At 42.0% G+C, this 21,111-nt stretch overlaps 1 protein-coding gene across 1 annotated transcript in view; it reads left to right on the top strand.

Moving 5' to 3' along the window:
- Positions 1-352: 352 nt before the first annotated feature.
- The window catches only part of PHEX (phosphate regulating endopeptidase X-linked), a 196,964-nt gene continuing 176,205 nt past the window's right edge, over positions 353-21,111 (top strand). The window contains exons 1-4 of the mRNA XM_078064050.1: positions 353-376; positions 464-533; positions 1,043-1,111; positions 8,044-8,205. Of these exons, the coding sequence (XP_077920176.1) occupies positions 353-376; positions 464-533; positions 1,043-1,111; positions 8,044-8,205 (325 nt within the window). The remainder of the gene's footprint in view (positions 377-463; positions 534-1,042; positions 1,112-8,043; positions 8,206-21,111) is intronic.

Genomic DNA, 21,111 nt, shown 5'->3' with positions numbered 1-21,111 from the left:
TCCAAATGATTCCTGATTTCTGCTCACAGAGTACAGCAATAATGAATTTCTGTTAACTTCCTTGGCTACCAAAAATATTTTTGAAATGTAAACTCACATCTGCGAATGCCCAGGTGCTGCCCGGAGTTTACAAAGAGGGCACCTTCTGTACTTGTGCAGAAATCCATTTGGATAATATTGCCAGACAGATGGGGAAAATTAAGCCCTTGGTGAAAAGCTAATTCCATCTCGCAGGGTTTTTGTTTTGTTTTGTTCTGGTGGAAGTAGTTGGAAGCTTGGTCCACAAGCCACATCTGTCTGGTAGCTAGGCTGAACTTGGTGGGAGGAGGGTGTGTGGGGTACAGGGCGTAACATGACTCTCTTGCTAGATGATTGTGTAACCACCCCCCCCACACACATCTATGGACAGTCTAGATAAGATTCAGAACTTTAAATGCCACACATGCTCTTTTTCTCCTTCCAGTCTGGATTTACTCCAAATGACATAGTTGTAAGTTTCATTTTATCCCCATCTCTAAAACAGGAACATAGTTGTAAACAGAAAGAGTGAAATTATGAGACTTCAATCATAGATAATTGGAGATGGAAGAGACTTTAGAGATCATCTAGCCCAGTGGCTCTCAAACTTGAGTGTGCATCAGAATCACCTGGAGGGCTTGCAAAAATGCAGATGGCTGCCCGCCCCCCGCCCAGACTTTCCGATTCAGGTCAGCGGTAGGGCTCAGTAATTTATCTTTCTAAAGAGCTGCCAGGGGATGCTGCTCCCGAGGCCTGGGCACCCCACTCTGAGAAGCACTGGTCTGATTGTATCCACTCATATTCTAGAGAACCCAATTTCAGAGCAGCGAGTCTCACCAAGGTTACTCAGCTTGTGACCAGAGTCTGGTTGGGTGATACTGAGCCAGCTGGATTTTTGAACTCCGTGTCAATGCTGAGAAGGATGAACTGATATCACATGTCTAGCATATGTGCCTGACTGTGGGTTACCTGACGGTGGTCTGCTACACGCCAGTCATTTCTTTATTTTGGTCTGTTTTTTCAGTGAGTCAAGGTTTCTTAAGTCTCCAAGCTAAACAGGAGTACTGCTTGAAGCCAGAATGCATCGAAGCTGGTAAGTCCGTTTTCCATCCTGTGTCTAGTTATCATAATGGTACCTTGGGGAGAGGAAGAGAAAACAGGTGGTATTTTTAGTATTCTGTTTGCTTGAGGTTTACCAAGGATGAAATGCAATTTTGATGAAACTTTCAGTTTACCTTCAAGTCTCAGTGTGAAATTGTGGAGCATTGGTTTCCTGTTTTTTTTTTCTTGCAAAAAAACAGCTGTGGGGTATTCCAAGTCATTATAAGGAAATCCGGAAGGGGCTTGGAAGGCCTAATGGCTTTTCTTAAGACCCGGACAGAGAGACCATCAGCCTTCCTATGGCCTCAGCTGGATACAGGTCCCTGTTTACCCTAAGCAGTCTCTCTGTATCATTTGGTCAGTGGATCCGACCTGTCTGCCTCTGAGCAGGGATCCTCCATCAATCTGTGCTTCCACTGTCACCTGAAATCACTTTGGGTCCTTACAAGTCAAACTTGTCTTGAGGTGACTGGATCATGTATCAGTGGGTACTCCACAGGGAATATGAGTGTTTAAACTTGCCTCAGTGTTGGCAGAACCCTTATATTCCCTCTACAGGGAAGAGGGAATAGGGTTAGGGCCTAGATTTGCAGGACCCAGATTCCAGCACCCTCCCCCTCTTCTTTAAGTGGGCACGAACACTAGTGTATTTTCCAAGGGGAGAGTCATAAGGATTAGTTAAGCACATAGCCGTTTCACTTTGCTCTTGGTCTTAAGAGATTAATGAATTAATTTGCCAAATACTTATTCCAAGTCAGGCACCAAGTTAGCAGTAAAGTTGAATCACCCGGTAGGGGAAGACAATAAACACAAGGTGATCAATGTGGAAGAAAAATATCGGCTGATGGTAATGTTATGCAGAAGATTAAAATATTCAAGTAGAATAATGTGATAGCAAGTGACAGGATGGCTAGATTGGCAAGTCTGAGGAAATGATGTTGAAATGACCCTGAATGATGAGAAGGGACGTGTTGTGTGAAGATCGAGGAAAGGCCTTTCCAGGTATGGGGGAGAACTGGGGCAAAGGTCCCAGAGCGGGAGAACTTACTGCATAAGGGGCAGAGTGCAGGTGATGAGGGTTAGTGGGGAACGCAGGTGACAGCGAGTGTGGGTTTTTCCTAAGTGTGCTCAAAAGCCTCCAGAAGGTTTCAATAAAGACAGAGACATGATCTTATTAGTATTTAAAAAGATCTCTCTGTGGAGACTTAGACTCAGGAGAGTCGTTTTGGGGTGGAGAAGAAACCATAGGGAGCAAGATGGAAGAAGGTCGTCAGGTGGGAGGTTATTGCGGTAAGCCAGATGAGACGCGATGCTTTTTTGAATTCCAGAGATGGAAAGGCAGAGTGTAGAGGGTTTTGGAGCCAGGGGGTTGCCGAAGGATTTGAAGTGAGTTGTGAGAAAAAGCAGAGAATCAAGGTGATGCTTAGATTTTTGGCAGTGGCATTTGTCGAGATGGAAAAGACTCAGGCGAAAGAGCTTTTAAATTCAGAGGCCTTATACAAAGATAAGGGGTTAGACGATTGTTATTTTTTGTCCCATTTTTGTTGTTGTTGTTGGAATTTTGTTGTTGTTGGAATTTTTTTTAAAGACTATTTATTTGACAGAGACACAGCGAGAGAGGGAACACAAGCAGGGGGAGTGTGGGAGAGAGAGAAGCAGGCTTCCCGCGGAGCAGGGAGCCTGATGCGGGGCTCCATCCCAGGACCCTGGGATCATGACCTGAGCTGAAGGCAGATGCTTAACGGCTGAGCCACCCAGGCACCCTTTTGTCCCATTTTTAAGTGATCAGTATGTGTTTTTTAACCAGGCATTGTGTTAAGTGACTTACATATGCTCTCATAAAATCTTCATAAGAACCCCATGATGTCAGTGCTATCACCAGGCCCAACTACAGATGAGGATATGGAGGCTTCTGGAAGCTAAATAATTTGCCCAGGGTCACAGCCTGAGTTAGCTACTGGGCTGGGCTTCAAGTTCATGTCTGTTTGCTCTCCATCAGGGCTTTGGTGCAATAAGGCCATGCCAGGTTACTCTTTGGCCTTGGTCCTGTCTTGCCTTTTTCATAACAATGGACCTACTAGTGTCTGGTGACTAGACAACTGTTTCAGCTTCTCTATCTCCTCCCGGGAAGGGTGAGAACAATTTGGGAATTCCCATACCCTTTCCTGTTTCCAGCTTCAGCGGCTGACCTAGGGTTTCTGAATGGAAAGTGATGACCTGAAGTGGAGTGGGACACCAGGTGGAACTGTTAACAGGTCACGGTTTAGACTTCATGTCACCTTGTGATTTTGCTGTGGTTGGGTCCTTGCAGATGTGTGAAAATGAGATTTTTTTGAACTAAAACATTTTCAATTTGCGTTTAGGCAACTTTTTGTATGGAGAGCCACTTACTGTACGAGTTTTCTCTTTATTACAAATCATAATAATGCAAGAGTAAGACTTACAGAATGTCATTTGATAATGTCGTCTCCTGCCAGCTAGTCTGTTTTGCCTTGCTGTTGTTTTTAATTTTCACGTTGGTGAATGGCTTTTTAATATTGAAAAAAAAAATACCGATTTTTCTGTTTCTGTGACGAAAGGCTCACCAAGGATACATCCTCTTCAGTGTAACATGAGCCTCACTGTGCTTAGGGGCCTGCAGAACAGCTGTTAGGTACTCACCGCATAAATGTGTCCCTGGGAAGGTCTTAAATGAAAAGCAGCGCAAAGGCGCCGGGGTGGGGGGCGCGCGCAGCGGCTGTGTGCGTGCGTGCGTGCGGCGCGGGGGCGAGGGGGTGTGCGCATGCCTGGTCATGCAGGACGGAAGCTCAGGAGGTGGAAGTGTTTGATCCCGTCTGGACCATTTCTGAGCAGGTGCCACCCCTTTGTGAGATGCCTCCTCTCCATAGCTGTCTTTTCCTCCTCTTGTCCATTTCCTCTTCTCCTAATCCCTCTTTCAAAATAAGAGGTGGAAAAAATTGCAAGGAAAGGGCATGCTAAATAGGGATAAGGGCTGACAGGCTGACTTGGGTTTGAAGCATGATCTGGCTACTTAAAAGCCACATGATCCTGGGTTAATTGAATAACCATCCTAAGTCTCTTGTTTACCATCTGTAAAATGGGAATACTGTTCTTACTTAGCATACTAGGTGTGAGAATAGAAGAAAATAATGGTGCTGGTTGTAGTAGTATTCCAGGTCCACAGTGTGTGATTCTTAACCCCAGACCCAGAGAACATCGTAACTGTCAGTTGGCAAGACTGGACCCGATTTCAGTTGTTGTGATGGCAAAACTAGATCTTAACTTCCATGAGACTGTTGTGGACTTTGTTTATCCCACCTAGGAAAATATGCATATATTTCCTATGGAATTATTAATGTGCTTACTTCAGGAATGCCACTCCAGACATTGCTGTGGTCTATGCACTGTATTAGTTTTCTAAAATCTGAAAATTTATGAGCTCTGAAAAATAACTCAAGAGTTTCAGATAAGTATTTGTGGAATAGCAAAAATAATAGCAAAAATTTGTATGTAAGGTTGCCAGCTTTAGCTACATACATACATGTTCAGGATGCTCAGTTAAATTTGAATTACAGATAGACAATAAGGCTGCTATTTTTTTTGTATATGTCCCCTGCAATATTTGGTACATAAACTATAAAAGCTGCCATTGATATGAAATTCGAGTTTTATTCGGCGTTCTGTATTTTATCTGGCAACCGTATTTATTTGTCAGTGTGCCTGACACTCTTCTAAACACTTCATGTGTATTTACTCATTTAATTCTCATGAAGCTCCCGTGGGTTGCGATTATTATCCCTTGTTACAGATGAGGAAACTGAGAGGTTTAGTAACCTGCCCAAGGTTACATAGCTTTTGCATGGTGTTGCTGGCATTTAAATCCAGGTGGTCTGGCTCCAGATGATGCTGTACTTTCTGAAAAGGGCTTAGCATAGTTCCTGGCACAGAGGAAATGCTCAATATTAATGATTTTACTATTAACACCACCCTCTCCCTTGAGCCCTGATTACACTTAAAAGCTCAGGCTGGTACATGGGGTGTGGTGCCTCCAGCTCTAAATAAACACTAGTAGGAGACCACGTAACCACTGACCTTCTATGCAGTAACTTGAGAGGACACATAGTTGGGCCTTTCACAGGTTTCTTTGATCATCGTATTTCTTTATTAAAACAAGTCTCTTTGAGTTTTCTCTATGGAACTGAACAGGGGGAAAGGAGTTGTGGTGTCTTGACAACTACGGTCCCTTGCAATTTGAAGTCTCAGTTCTGCAGAAAGTGCAGCCCTGTGCCCAGCTGTGAATGATGAATGATGAATTAGGAGGTTGAAACTAGAGTTTTCCCACTTAGCGGGCTGACTTCCACATTCTCTGTGAGTTATGTATTTCCCCTCTCTGTCAAGGCTGAGGTCAGAGCTGATCTTGCAGATTTTGTTGGTACCTGCAAGAATACTGAGGAGATGGAGAGGACATATTTTAGGTTGGGGGCAGGGGGAGGTTTGGGAAGGCGGCCAGAAGACAGTGTGCTTATGTGAATAAAAATGTGTGTGAGGGTTCTTCTGTGTGACTGTAAATATTGTGTGGCACTGACACTTGTATGATCATTGCCCCTGGGGTGTCCCATAGCAGATTCGTTCTGTGGCTGCACAGCCAGAATCATTATAAATACAAACTGAAATAAATATTTGGTATGTCCTAGCTTATTTGCATACTAATATGATAAAATAGTAGCAGTAAGTAAAATAGACCACTGAATTCTCGAACATGAAAATATTAAGCCAGTTTTAAATTGATCAAACTTCTAAAACCAGTTTTTTATTTTCCTTTTTTTTTTTTTAATAGAGCACAAGTTGGGGGGCGGGGGAGAGGGAGAGCGAGAATCTGAAGCAGACCACACTCAGTGTGGAGCCTGATGTGGGGCTCAGTCTCCCAACCCTGAGATCATGACCTGAGCCAAAATCGAGAGTTGGATGCTTAACCGACTGAGCCACCCAGGTGCCCCTCTAAACTAGTTTTTTGCTTTGATTTTTTTGGAAAGGGGAAAGTGCTGGGGATTTTGAAGTCCTGTAGAAACTTAGGATATTTCTATATCATTCACTTTATGAAGGACGAAAAGCTGTTGAAAATTTGTGTAGCAAGTCTAGGCTAGAAAAATATCTAGCCTTAGTTTTGAACCTGAAGGACACATGTAACCAAACTGATAACCAGCATATATAAATATATGCAGATACTTTTTTTGGCAATTCCTTCATATTTAGCTGAAAACTCATTGGGTTTTCATTACTTCAAATAAATATATTCTGGCATTGATTAATGTATGAAAATTACACAATGTCATCTTTCCAATGTCATTAAAATATTGGCTGCCTTTTTTTTTTTAATTGGTGCATATCTTTGTGTTTGAGTGGTAGCCAGCAGTTGTATGACAGTTGGAAGAGAGTTGGAGCTCAGTATTAGGAATTTTGGAACCTTCTCATTTTTTTAAAAGATTTTATGATTTGAGAGAGCGTGAGTGTGCACGAGCTAGAGCACCAGCGAGCACAAGCAGGGGGGAGAGGCAGAAGGAAAGGGAGAAGCAGACTCCCCGCTGAGCGTGGAGCCCAATGTGGGGCTCGATCCCAGGACCCTGTGATCATGACCTGAGCCGAAGGCAGATACTCAACTGACTGAGCCACCCAGATGCCCCAAGAACCTCATTTTTTAATGAAAGGTTTTTAAAGCTCATGGTTATATATTAAGTATGCACAAACTTCCTCCTTGTTGACTGTGTTGCATATGTAATTGTGTGTGGGCTCATGAAAGAGGAAGAAAAGGTAAATCAGTCTGTTGTGTCTTTCTGTTAACTTATATACATACTCAGTTCTGCCCTGAGACCTGGGCAGGAGGGGCCCTTGCCCTAGGCCCCATGCCCATTTTGCCCTCCTCTGGCCATGCCTCTCCCATATTCCAGGGGCCAGGTCAGCAGCCATATCCTTTTATAAGCCCGAATTCCCTGCTAAATGGCCCTGAGCCTCTCTGCAGGGCCCGTGGGGGTCTCTTCCGGGGTTCATTCCTCTGAGAGCTACACTAAACGTCCAGGGGCTCAGGAATTCGTACCTGGCTTTCCAGGTCTTTACGGAGGTATATTGAATATTTCCTGTATATATTTCAATATGACTTACAGGCCTCTGTTTCACTCAGCTTATGCTGTGGAACAAACTACCCTCAAATCTTAGAGGCTTGAAACATGAGTGGTTTAATATTTCTTATTCTGTGGGTTCATTGGGGTTCCTCTGCTGCTCTTGCCTAGGCTCATTTATACAGCTGCATTCAGCTGGAGGGTCATCTGACTTGGAAGGTCCATGATGGCTTCAGTCACATGTCTGGCACTTGGTGCTGACTGGCTTATTTTCCATGTGGCCTCGCCTCCTCCAGGAGGCTTCTTCAAAGGTCTGTCTTAGGGCTCCAATCAAAGGGAGTTACTATGGAAGGTACAAGGGCCTTTTAAGGACTAGTTTTGAAACTCAAGAAAAGTCGCTCTGCTATATTCTGTTAGAGCAAATCGCAAGGCCAACCCAGATTCAAGGCAGGGAAAATAGATCCTATCGCTTGATGGGCTGAGTTGCAAAATCACCTTGCAGAAGGATGAGCGGGATAGAAGGAAAGGTTGCACTCCTCCTTGCAGACAGTTTACCGTAGACTCCATTTGTATTCCTATCCCATGCGGCGCAGATGTCAGAGGCAGTCCTGCGAAAACCATTCACACGAATCCCACTCAATCTGAATACAATAATGTAATATAGTGAAGTTGATTCAGGGAGTCATTTGAGAGGAAAAGTAAAAGCCAAGGCTTGGGAACTGGTTGATAGGAAATGGTTGTTTAATTTGGAAGAGAACAGTACATAGTGTTCAGTGCTTGTCATTAATCCTATGATTTTCTTTTTAAATAGCTGCTGCCATCTTGAGTAAGGTAAATTTCTCTGTGGACCCTTGTGATAATTTCTTCCGGTTTGCTTGTGATGGCTGGATAAACAATAATCCGATTCCTGAAGATATGCCAAGCTATGGGGTTTACCCTTGGCTGAGACATAACGTTGACCTCAAGTTGAAGGGTAAGTTTCTACTGGGGGTTGGTGATGCACTTTACAGAGAGCAGTACTTGACCGAAAAAACACAGTTTTGGATTTGAAGCATGCCTGCTTACTTTTTAACTATATTAAAGTCATTTCCAAGATTTTTTAAAATGGAAGATTGAAAGGAAAATAGTGGGATTTCAGTCTCCCAGATCTCGAATATAAGCCTAGCAGAGGTTTCATTATGTTTGCATTAGCTAATAGTAAATTCTGCTGAAGGATAACTAGCATTTCCTTGAGATGGGTAACAAAGGAATAGTTAATGAAAGTTATTTTATATAAATATACTTATTTGTTCTGTTCAGAGCAAACCTCATCACATGCTTATTTACATCCTGGATTTTCATGGCTACAAAATGTACTTAACACCTCATTGTCTCTTGAGAACTCTGGATGACCTTGTGTTTGTCATATTGTTCCTGTTAACTTCTGACTTGGCTCTGGGGGGGGGGGGACTTTTTTTTTCTCCCATGGCCTCTGTAGTAACGACAGGCTCACACACACATACTCACATATGCGTATGGACACATATACATGTGTGTGTGCATACACACACACTTCAAAACTTGGAAGAGTCTTTTACTAGAGGCACTTCTGTTCGCATTAGATCTATTTTTTACTGAGCTATTGGAGGAAGGCACTTCAGGATGGAAGTAGGGAGATGGTAAGGCCAGATAAGGTAACTGTTTTGGGAAGGCAAAAATGTGTGTGTTTCGGGGCGCCTGAGTGGCTCAGTCGGTGAAGCATCTGCCTTTGGCTCAGGTCATGATCCCAGGGTCCTGGGTTCAAGCCCTGCATTGAGCCCCCGCATCAGGCTCCCTGCTCAGCAGAGAGCCTGCTTTTCCCTCTCCCTCTGCTGCTCCCCCTGCTTGTGCGCTCTCTCTCTCTCTCAAATAAATAAATTAAAAAAATCTTTTAGAAAAGGAAGGTTTTTCTCTTTTTTTTAACTGAGTTATGCCACATAACACCTAGAAAGAATTTCTTTTTATTTCTTTATTTTTAACTCTTTGGTTGTAAACAACACAAGTTTATCATCCTAAAATTCTGGAGGTTGGAAGTCTAAATGAGTTGGCAGGGCTTCCAGGGGCTCGAGGGGAGAATACATGCCCTTGGCTTTTCCAGCTCCTGCAAGCCGCCTTTATTCCTTGGCTTATGGCCCCTGCTGCATCTTTAGATCTCTCTCCACGCTGACCTCTGACTTCCCTCCTCACATCTCCTCTCCCTTTCTCTTATGAAAAGGCTCTTCTACTTATGGAGGTAGGGCCCCGCTCTATGACTTGATCACTCTGTACCTCAAGATCCTTAACTGAATCCCCCCTGCAAGGTGCCTTTGCCATGTAGGGAAGCACAGGCACAGGTCTGGGCGTGGGGATGAGGACATCCTTGGGCAGGGAGAGCGCGCTCATCTAGCACAAGAAGCTTCCTGCTCTCTCCGTTAGTGTGAGGTAGTACTGTGCTGTAGCCTGAGGTTTAGAGCATTGCATTTGCCGAACTAGGCCATCTAAAGCTTTTCTTTTTCATCCAGTGTGTAAAATAATAGGATCTAGAGCTTTTAGAAAACATAATCTTTCCAAGAAACTTTCGGATCAAATGTGAAGTGAAAAAGGTATGTTTTCTCTGTTCCATCATCGAATTTTTTTTTTTTCCTGTGTTTTGGATATTTGAGACTTTTGAACTCCAGAATTTCTGAGAAGTTAGAAGAATCCATCATTTTTCTTTCTACTCCATCTCCATTTTCCCAAGATTTTAAGTATATGAAAATTAAGTGTCTCAATTTATATGTTTTAACAACTGTAACTATTGGCACAGTGATTAGATACCTATTGCCAGTTGTAAGGAAAAATGTGCTTAAGCTTCACAACTTATCCATAACTTTTCACAATATAAATCATATGGACTTAAATTTTCTAGGAGGACTTAAAAGTTTCATAAATTAGAATAAGAATGTGCAATAATGTCAGTTTGTCCCTAACCCAACAGGGGAGGTTCCCATACTATAGAACGATAAGACCTTGAGAAATGAATTTAATAATTCTTTCCCTGTATCGTATTAACTCACATTGGTCCTTCACCTACCATTCTTGCCTATTTCCCGGTTTCCCTTCTTTGGCTTTTCTTCCTAGATAGAGAGATGTGTGCACAGGTGCATGTATGTGCATACAGATAGTCATGCCTGTAGAAATGTCACTGAAGGATAAGAAAAAGATAAGATTTGCAGATAGATGCTCCTTACACATTATTTGAGCCAGAAGATTTCTATCTTCAGGGCATGAAGCAGTTAGAACAATTTAAAGCACTTCCCAGTGATGTCTTAATGTGAAAATGAAAATCAGTACCAATGTGCTTTTCTTGAAGAGGACACTGTGTATGAGATTCTTGAGCATTCGTAGAAATAAGACTAAATTGTTGAGAGGCACACAGGGTTTTTTTGTTTGCTTGCTTCTTTTAAAAATGAAAAATTTTACTTATAAGCTCAGTTGGGAAAGTACAAAGAAACAAAAATTAAATGCAAAAAGTAAGAACGTTGCTCATAAATTCACCCATAGAAATAACTGCTAATGGAGCAGTTGGGTATACATCTTTCCAGGGTTTTTTTTTCCATTTGTGGGTACATATGCAAAACCTCATGTGCACACCCATCTATTTTAAAAACCTAGCTAAAATTAGGCATACCACTGTCATGTGCTTTAAAAATGATGTATTTTCATAGACATGGATAATGTCAATAGATATATATATATATATATATATATATATATATATATATATATATATATAACACTGTAATAAAGAACCATGTGTATTCCAGAAATGGAGTTGTTGTATTGAAAGAGTTGTCACAGTTTAATTTTTGATGTATACATACAGCTGAATCGCCCTTCAGAAAGTTATTTCTAGGTCTTTATATATTTTCTTGCTGCTAAGTCTTCTCCATCAACTGGTTGTTTTTTGTTGTTTTTTTGTTTCTTTGTTTTTGGTGGTATAAAGTAGGGATCAGCAAACTATGGCCTGTGGGCCAAACCCAGTTCACTGCCTGTTCTTACAACCAAGTTTCACTGGGAGACTGTGCATCCGTTCACTTAGGCATTGCTCACGGCTGGCTGCTTTTGTGTTAGAGTGGCAGAGTCGAGGAGTTGCTACAGAGACCACATGGCCCGCAAGCCTAGAATACTGACCCTCTGACCTGTAAGGAAAAAGTTTGCCAACTCCTGAAGCCGTTGTAAAGCTTTGATATATCTATATTGGATCTCGTTAGGACTGTCTTTTTTAAAAAGATTTTGAGAGCGAGCACAAGCAGGGGGAGCGGCAGAGGGAAAGGGGGAAGCAGAGTCCCCACTGAGCAAGGAGCCTGACACAGCACTTGATCCCAGGACTCCGGGATCATGACCTGAGCCGAAGGCAGACGCTTTACTGACTGAGCCACCCAGGCACCCATAGAACGGTCTTATTAATTAATAGCTTTTTGGTGGCTTCTTTAGAATTTTTTAGAGCCTCCAGAATGGTGTTGAATAATAGCAATGACAATGGGTGTAATTTTCTTATGCCTAGCTTGGTTGGTGATGCCTCCAGTATTTCCCCTGCAACCCCTAAATATTTATTTTTCTTTGTTTTGAATAGGTATTCTTTATTGTGTTCTGTTACTCCTAGCTTGCAAAAAGAACTTCAATAATAAAACCAAAAAAAGTAAAAACAAGTCAAAAAGAACCTATGTCAAGTCCTGCCGCCCAGTGATAACCTTTTAATGCAAATATACATACCAAGTTATATGTCAAAAAGGATCATATATTCTGTGTTTATAATCTTTTATTTGACATGTTAACATCTTTTCATGTCAAAAATAGATCTTTACCATCCTTTGCCATGACTGCTTTGTATGGATATGCTACCATTGATTCAATCAATTCCTATGTTGCCATTTAGATTATTTCCAGATTTTTTTCCCTCATTGTAAGCCACTCAGAGCATGAGCGTTGAAGCTGCAGACCTGCATTTGAATCCTAGTTTCCTTACATTTCTCCTCTGTGCCACTTTTGGCCACTCATTTCACCTACCTCAGTTTTCTTACCTTTCAAATGGGGATAAGAGAACCCATTTCGTAGGGCTTGTGGGGACTAGAGGAGATGACCCTTATAAATGCTGCTTTATCCCAGCCCAGTTCCTGGCATACAATAGGCCCTCAGTAAATATTTGTTGTCTCTGCCTCCATTTTGTCTCACCACTAGTTCTGAGGTTCATGAAGTAATGTCTACCAAATGCTTTAAGTTTTATTCTGGTCTTATCGTTTGTAAATATCATGTGCTTTCAAAAATATTGAATACTGTCTAGATATTTTTCCTCACCGTTGATAAAAAGTGAGAACATCCAAAAATAAAACCCAATACTACCAATCAAAAGAATACCATTTTCTTGTGGCTGATAGAGAACATACAGATACGGCTGTCCAATTTGTGAAATAAAATGGATTTGACAGACCTGGCTGATGAAAAATTGCCCTCTATTGAAGTCAGCAACCTGGCTTCATGAATTTTTTCTTTAAATGGCATATAAGACTCAGATTCCTAGTTGGAAGATAAAATTATTCCCTATTCTCTTCAAGAAGCAGGTTTTTTTTTTTTTTTTTTAAAAGCAGGCTGAATATAGTCATGTGTTTGAATGTCTCAAAATTTCCTTCCTACAAAACCTCCCAAATTTGTCTTCATGTGACCATGAAGATGACACAGCATGTGTTGCTTATGAACGAGCAGATGAAAATTTTGCAAATGAGCACTTATGAAACATGAGGCAATAAGTGAGATAGAACACTTGTGTCAAACAGAAGACAGATGACTCAAGGTAGGGCCAGCTCATTTCTATTATGGAATAGCAATCTTTGCCAATATTTTGTAAAGAAATGCAGTATATTATTATGTTCAAGCACAGACAGCACCGGCAGAACAATAAGATGAAGTAGGGTCTATGCATTAATGAGCAAAGAAAGATGATTATGATTCATAGATGGGTGATTTATTTGTAAATATCTGCTGGCTAAGATTCAAATGGTTCTCATAATTAAATACCCCCCCCCAATCTTGTTTTGCTATAATGATCCTAGCCAAATCATCTTTTGAAGATAGTGGAAAGCTGAAAACTTCAGCTCCTATAAAGTCATTTGATAATTAAGAAGGTGAGATGATTGAAGACAGTGAATTGTGTCATTTTCCTCATGCCATGAACATAGTATGATGTACCAAACTGAGCTTTGACATCATTAAATTCTTTGAAACAGACATCAGATTAGAAAAAATATGAGGATACGGTGGAGAAGTGCTAGGGAGTAGCCAGCCATTGGGGTGGGGTGAGTTTCTTGGTGAAACTCAGCCCCAGTAAATCTCAGTGAGTCTGCTGTATAAATGGGGGGGAGGGTTGCTATTTATAGATTCCTGTTTTTGTGACCATGCTGGCTCTTTCTCATGTGGCCACACATGAAGCAGCAAGTTGCCAAATTACACATGTGTCATCATAGGTCCCGCATGCACAGAGAGGTGCTGCGTGAAGATTTGGGCCGGTCTAGAAGACATTTATTTTTTTTTTTTTTTAAAGATTTTATTCATTTATTTGACACAGAGAGAGCACAAGCAGGGGGAGCAGCAGAGGGAGAGGGAGAAGCAGGCTCTCTGCTGAGCAGGGAGCCTGACATGGGGCTCGATCCCAGGATGCCGGGATGATGACCTGAGCTCAAGGCAGACGCTTAACTGACTGAGCCACCCAGGCACCCCTAGAAGACATTTAGAATGTGAAATGAAATGATTTTACCTGAAAAGTCTTTTGTTGTTGTTTGCATTTTTCCTAATCTCAGAACACCATTTGAGCGTGGGGAGGGGAGGGGGTGTATAGAGTGTGAAGAAAGGGAAAGAAGTTGTCAGATTGAAAAAGTTTAGCAATTTCCTGTTAGGAAACACCCCCTTCAAATATACACATGAATTTCTTCCTGAAGCCTCTTTGAAAAATATATATGTAGCTCTAGAATATGTTTTTCTAAATAGCTGAAGGAAGTGAAGAGGCCATGAGAACGGCCATCATGTGTAAAAGCTGTGTTCCAGTAGTTCTGATAGTTAGGATTTTAGGCTTGCTTCTTGTGTGTCCTTTTCTACCCCCCATGCATGTCCTTGTCTTTTTAACTTTTCTGCCCCAAGCATTCGATTTTAAGATCTGATCTTTCTCCCTGTGGCTTTTACGTAGCTCTTCTGTCATAGGGGTTAAATTACAAATAAGTTGGGTATACTTGACAAGAACCAGATCTATTCATTAGATTCATTCTGGGTTGTGTGCGCTTTAATTTGGGGAAAATATTTTCACTTCAAATAGATTGAAATGTACAGCATTTTGCCTGTGTTAATTAATCTGTGAACTCAAGACTATTGACTCAACATTTACTTTTTTCTTGGCACCAGTTGCTTTTAGCCACAAGTAACAGAAATCCCAACTCCACCTGACTTAAAAATAGAGAAAATTTTCTGGTTCATGTAACCAAAATGTCTAGTAATAATGTGGACTTCAGGTAAGGATTGATGCAGCAGCTGAACCATGTCATTAAAGATCGCATTTCTTTATTTCTCTGTGCTTTGACATTCACTGTCTCATGATTTTTTCTAAGTCTGTTTGGTCGTAAGATTCTTGCCAATAGCAACCAGAATTTATACTTCCTCATTCACATCTAGCAAGAGGCATTGTGTTAGGCACAGGAGGATACAGAAGTGCCAAGATTAATAAGGCCCTCAAGACTACCCACGTGGAACTTAAAAATCTGCCCATCACAAAATGTTTCAGTAAGTACTGTAATCAGGAGTCTAGAGGTGCACTGTTCAATACGGTAGCCACTAGCCACTTGTGGCTTTTTTTTTTTTTTTTTTTTAAGATTTATATAGTTGAGAGGGAAAGAACATGCAAGCGGTGGGGAGGGGCAGAGGGAGAGGGAGAGAAAAACTCAAGCAGACTCTGTGCTGAGCATGGAGCCTAATGTGGGACTCGATCTCACAACCCTGAGATCAGACCTGAGCCAAAACCAAGAGTTGAATGCTTTAGCCAACTCTGCCATCCAGGTGCCCCCCACTTGGGGCTTTTGAGTACTTGAAGTATGGCTAGCTGGAATTGAAATGTGGTATAAATAAAAAAACACCCACCAAATTTCAAAGACTTCATTTTAAAAAACATGTCAAGTATCTCACCAAGAAATTGATGATTTATTTCCTCAATTACATATTGAAATGATAATATTTTAAGATCTATTTGGTTAAAATATATTATTAAACAACCTCACCTGTTTCAATTTTCTTATTTTTAAATGTACAAGGAAATGAACAATGACCTATATGGCTCAGATAATGTTCCTATCAGTGCTGCGCTAGAGCCCTGAATAGGCCTTTGGAAAGGTGAGCTCTCTGGGAATAAATTCAAGTTTACGTTACTGATAGAGTTCAGCAACAGAGAAGGGGCAGAGGGCACCTTTATTAAAAATACTACTCCCATCTCCAGTCCCTTTCTATCCTATTACCCTACTAGTGTTCTTTGTGGCACTTATAACCATTTGAATTAACTTGTTTGTATATTTGCTCACCGTTTTTCTTAACTCTGTGTGCCATTTTGGGCTTCACTGTGACTCAGCACCCAGCATCGTGCCTGGCACATAGTTGGTGCTTACTAATGCTTGTTAAAGAGAGAAGAGAAAGACTGTGCCCTGGGTGAGCGGCTTGGTGCAGTGGTGGGGGTGGCTGGCTGACTCAATGGAGAGGGGTGGCTTTCTCTTCTTTCTCCCCCTCCCTCCGTGCCTAGGGCCTGACATACTGTTCCAGAAGAATCCTGAGATGCAGCCAGAGCTTGCCCCTGATAGGAGGGGAAGAGGGTAATTGTCAGTTCTTCAGGGCAGGGGAATGGACAGTGAGACAGGCTATAGCCCTTCCTGGGGCTCCAAGACTCCCTGGTGGTGTGGTCTTGTGTAAGTTACAGTAAGGAAAAGGGAAACTCCCAGGACGGCATTCACATTTGGGTCTGAAAAGCAATTGGGATTCTGCCACTTACTGGCTCTGTGACTGAGGCTGAGTTTCTTATCTGGTGATACTGTTGGATTAATTCAATGAGGTGCATCAGACGTCTTCTACACAGAATTTAATAAATAACATCTGTTATTGTTAATTTCACGAGGATTAAATTAACATTTTGAAAGCACTTGGCACGTAGTAGATGCTTGAGAAATGTTAGATTCCTAGCCAAATAAAAATTACAGATCGATAAGAAAACTTTACCAGCATCATTAAAGTAAAATGGTATGATGTAGTTTTTTCTGGAAGTCTCACCATGCCCATAAATAAGGCAGCTGATCCCGAAAGGGACAAGCCTGGAGGTGGAAACAGTAGGTTAGGACACTCATGTGTATTCCCAGCTTTTATTGGCAGACCTTGGTCATGACCTCAGACCTGGAAGATTTTGATAATCTGTTTGATTAGACAACACATGGGTTGGGGGAAATGCATTTTAAATCCCCCCCGCAGGAAAAGAGAGAAGAGGAAAGGGGAATTGGTGAAAACGAGGAGAAGTGTCATCTTAGGCTGTTCTAGATCTTCTTTAGATGCCACTTTTTGTTGTTCACACCAGTTTGCCTTTCTTCCCTCTTTTCTTTCCCTTCTCCCTCAGGGATTCTTAACTCAAAAGGGCTGTCTATAGAATTCCGGGGACTTGAAGGGGAAAAGATGCTAACCTCTGATGGAACTGTAGCATTTTCTTTAGTTATGAAAGTAGGCAAAACTCTGGTATTATGGGCTGTGGCACTGTTACCAATGGAAAGCATTATTTTTCTGTCTTGATACAAATGTTGCAAGTATCTTGAAATATTATCTACATACATCACCACTTCAAAATCATAGCAATGGTTAGACCCAATGCTAGATCTTATTATTTAATGACTTAATGAAGTAGCACATATATTGTGACAAATAGTAAAACAACTGTTTTGTTAACTGTATTTCAGAATAACTGGTTTCTGCTGTAAACCTGTGTTTCTTATGTACTCGTAAACATTATTTTGAGAGTGGTCCTTAGGTTTTAAGAGCCTGCCCAGGGAATGTATGGCACAAAAAAGATTAAGAACCCCTGCCTGGGTAAAGCTTGCTGGGGCAGGCCTCAAGAAGGTATAGTTTCATTGAACTCCAGCCTTTTGATGCATCCTAATCTAGGTGTTTCAAGCAGAGTTGGCTATTCTGTGACCCCATGGGTCCAATCAATGCCCAGATCTTTGAATAGTCCACAGTCTCGAATCCCTGGGTAATGAGCACATTACCAACAGTTCATGTATGTTTATAAGGATATTAGATGAAACCAGAGATTTGTGTTTGGAGATTTGTGCCAATGCCAACCTGGCTGATTACAGTGCAGGCTTGATGTGATTACCTATGCCACGGAATAAATATATTTATCGATGAAATAGTTGACTGAGTGTTGTCACAAGCCTCTTATGAAAGCAGAAATTCGGTACCCAACTAGAGATGATACAGCTTTTACTATGGTGTAGGTAAAAATGCTTAGAAGCAATACAAATGATTGAAGATAGTAACACCAAGTAGAGTCTTCTTTCACAAGTACATGATATGTGTTGTATGAAAGAGCTTGCTTGTCATCTGATCCTTGAAGACAGGGACTCTGGGTAGAACTTGGAATGGTAGAGGTAGAGGGGGACTATAGATCTGGAGGGGCTGTGAATGAAGTTCCAAGGAAAAGACCGAATCCATGTAACTTGGCATTGTTGGGAGGAAGGCACGAACATGTCTTGGTGAGAGGTGACAGGAGTAAGATGGGCCAGTGAAGGATGTCAAAATCCATTTGTGAAATTTTTGACTTGCGGTAGAGAATGCTAAGGTTTCTGAGAAGTGGAGCTACAGCTTGGGCATGCCGTGCCTAGGAATAACGGCTGAAAAAAAGGAGTGGGGATGCAGACGAGGGGGCATTTTTGTAGTGTAAATATTGTAACACATTATGAAAAGTTTCCTACTAGTTAGCTTGCATGTTGTGGGAAGAAAGAAACACTTTTACTTTAGAAGATGGCCGACTAAATTTAGGTTCTTTTGACTAAATATAACTTCTTTGGCCTGACTGATGACACAGGATATGGGCATCCCGAGAAAGACACATACACACCTACAGGAATACTTCTCAGCTTGCCTACACCCAGGCCCCGTTTTGCACAGTTGGTGTGTGTAAGTGCATTTTACTTGGCAGTTGTTCAGAAGGGTTGCATATTTTTGAACAGCCACTTCCTGAAAGACCATGACTGGAAAGGGAGGAAAAATCCTAGCTGGTGTTGGTGGTAACAGTTCCGAGGCATACCCACGTGAGCAGTGGTAATGATTCCGGAAGCTCCTCCACATCCCCACGTGTTGGTGCTCTTGGTTGCCACAGGCTGAAATGATAATGGAGCTGAGAATATGGGATTTTTGCAAGAACTTCCAAGGGTCATCTAGCTTTCACAGCAGAAGCAGATGACTCAGATCTCCTGGACCTTGAAACCTGCGTCTTTAGAGAAATGGGTCAGTCACTTACCTTTACTGTACTCCTAATTGGTCAGTGGCAAAACTTAGGCACCAGAAAAATGGAAAAGTTGCTTGCACACAAAAATACGTGGCCAGAGTTGAAAATTTCACCCTTGCATTTCCAATATCCCTGATGAGGCTTCAGGTGTGCTCTCCCTCTCAGCTCTGAGAATATTTCAACTGCAGCTTGATGGTGTGGATAGGTTGAGCAACTTTAAGATGTAGCAAAATCCCCACTTCTCCCCCAGTATATTACTAATGGGCAGGATTTCTACTCATTACTGTGAAGTGAGCTTTTAATGATTAAAAAAAAAAAAAAATCCTAGGAATACACACGGAGAACGGCCTAGCAAGCCAGGTATTGTGTAGAGATGACTTTCTTTAATAATGCCCTTAGTTGAATTCTCTAAACTGAACTCCCACCACGTCTATAAGATGGAAGATGTATCTGCGTTTTGCCAATGAGGAAACAAAGGCACCGAGCAGTACTGTTAGCCAGCCCAAGATCACATAGCTAATGGGCAGTGGAGCTAAGATTAGAATTCAGATGGTTTGACCCTTAGCGCCTCGTAAAAATATTGACAACCAAGAAGGTGGTATTTTTCCATTTTATAGTTGTGACAGCTGAGGCTTGGAGAGGTTAAGTATTTCATAGTCACACAGCTAGTGACCTATAAAGTCACTGTTGTCCAGAAGAAATGTAATGTGAGTCAAAAATGCAAGTCACCTATTATTTTACATTTTTAAACAGCCATGTTAGAAAAAGAAAAAGGAAACAGGTAAAATCCCATGATTCTGTCTAACCCAACATATCCAGAGAATTGTCATTTCACGTAATCAATATAGAAACATATTCACAAGACAGTTTACATTCTTTTGTTCCTAAGTCTTGGGAATCCGGTATGCTTCTTACACTTGCAACACCTCTCCATGTGGACAAGCCACATTTCCAGTGCTCAGTAGCCCCACGTGACTCCCAGCTTCTGTGGCGGACAGGGCCGCTCTAGAGCCGTGCTTCTCACTGACGGCTGCGCACTGGATTCACGAGGGAGCCCAAACAACACCGGCGCCCAGGGCCCATCCTTAGAGGTTTTGATGTAATTGGTCTGAGGTGGAGCCTGGCCTTCTGGATTTTTTAACCACTCCTCCCCTGCCGGGTGACTTTGTCATGGTGCCAAGTTTGAGAACCTACTCGAGGGTGAAAACCAAACCAACTGAGTCAAGCACTGTAGGCACTGTCCATTGGGGAAAGTTCTCTGAGTTTTCTGAACTGAGACCCATTCAAAACTACTGCTCTCGCAACATCCTTTGCTAGTTGACATTAAAGAATACCAGGCGATGCCCTAATTCATTAGTTTCTCTCAATTTACACTTCCCAACCTTTTGGCCGAGTCCCAGAATAACGTAGGAGAAGAAAAAGGATTTCTTTTTTCCCCTTGATCTGCACGCTGGTCTGGATACACACCAGTGCAAGTAAATTAAGACCTAAAGGTCTATTACTTGAATTGAGGTTAGAGGTGTCGGTGTCCGTCTGGAAACTCTGAACTGTGGAGAAGAGGAAGTTAGGGTTTGCAAGCTGCAGGTCATTGCCAGAATGAAACATGTCTGGTGGGGAACGTGTGGGAAGTGCTGGGTGAGGAAAGCAGGCAATTGTGGCTCCGCTGAGGTCTGAAGGCTGCACAGCCCATGGTGTGGCAGGACGTCTATGGAACTGCTCTTGCCAGAGGCCCTGCGACTGCCCGAGTGCTCAGCCAAAGCCGCCATGTGCCTGTGACACCCGGGATGCGGGAGTCAAAATGTCTCCCCTCGCCACAGCTTCACTTGTCCTTCGAATGCTTTGGGAGTCGTTTGGAAACCGTTTTATATTGCCGACTTTTTTAAAAACCCAAACAGCCTTACATTTCTGGACACATTATTTTTCAGAGGGAAAAATGCTGGGTCTTCTGTGATGGCGGCGCTCTAGTTATATGCAATTTTGTTACGTTTATTTGACTTAAAAGTAAGCAAGAGAACACACGCAGGTGGCTGAGTCTTCCATAGCCTTAGCTAAATCGATACCATATTTCATTGAATCAGAAGCACCGTCAACTGTAAGATGCACCATTACTTCACGTATGCCACCAAAGACGGAGCTACTACACGGTGCCTTGTTTTCACCTGGCATTTTTACTTTGTGTTCATTGAAAGAGTTCCTGTAGACATTAATTTTAACCTAGGACTCTTCTGCATGAGTTAAAAGGAAAATGCAAGCAGGAGAGATTGGTTGGAGTAGTCCTAAAACTTCTTCCCAGTCCTTTTGATTTCAAGTCATCGGTGCTTTTGTTTGCTC

The sequence above is a fragment of the Halichoerus grypus genome, chromosome X (genome assembly GCF_964656455.1).
Source record: "Halichoerus grypus chromosome X, mHalGry1.hap1.1, whole genome shotgun sequence".
NCBI classification, from domain to species: Eukaryota; Metazoa; Chordata; class Mammalia; order Carnivora; family Phocidae; genus Halichoerus; species Halichoerus grypus.
Note: the sequence above shows the minus strand (reverse complement) of the source record. Positions and strands in the feature narration are given on the sequence as shown.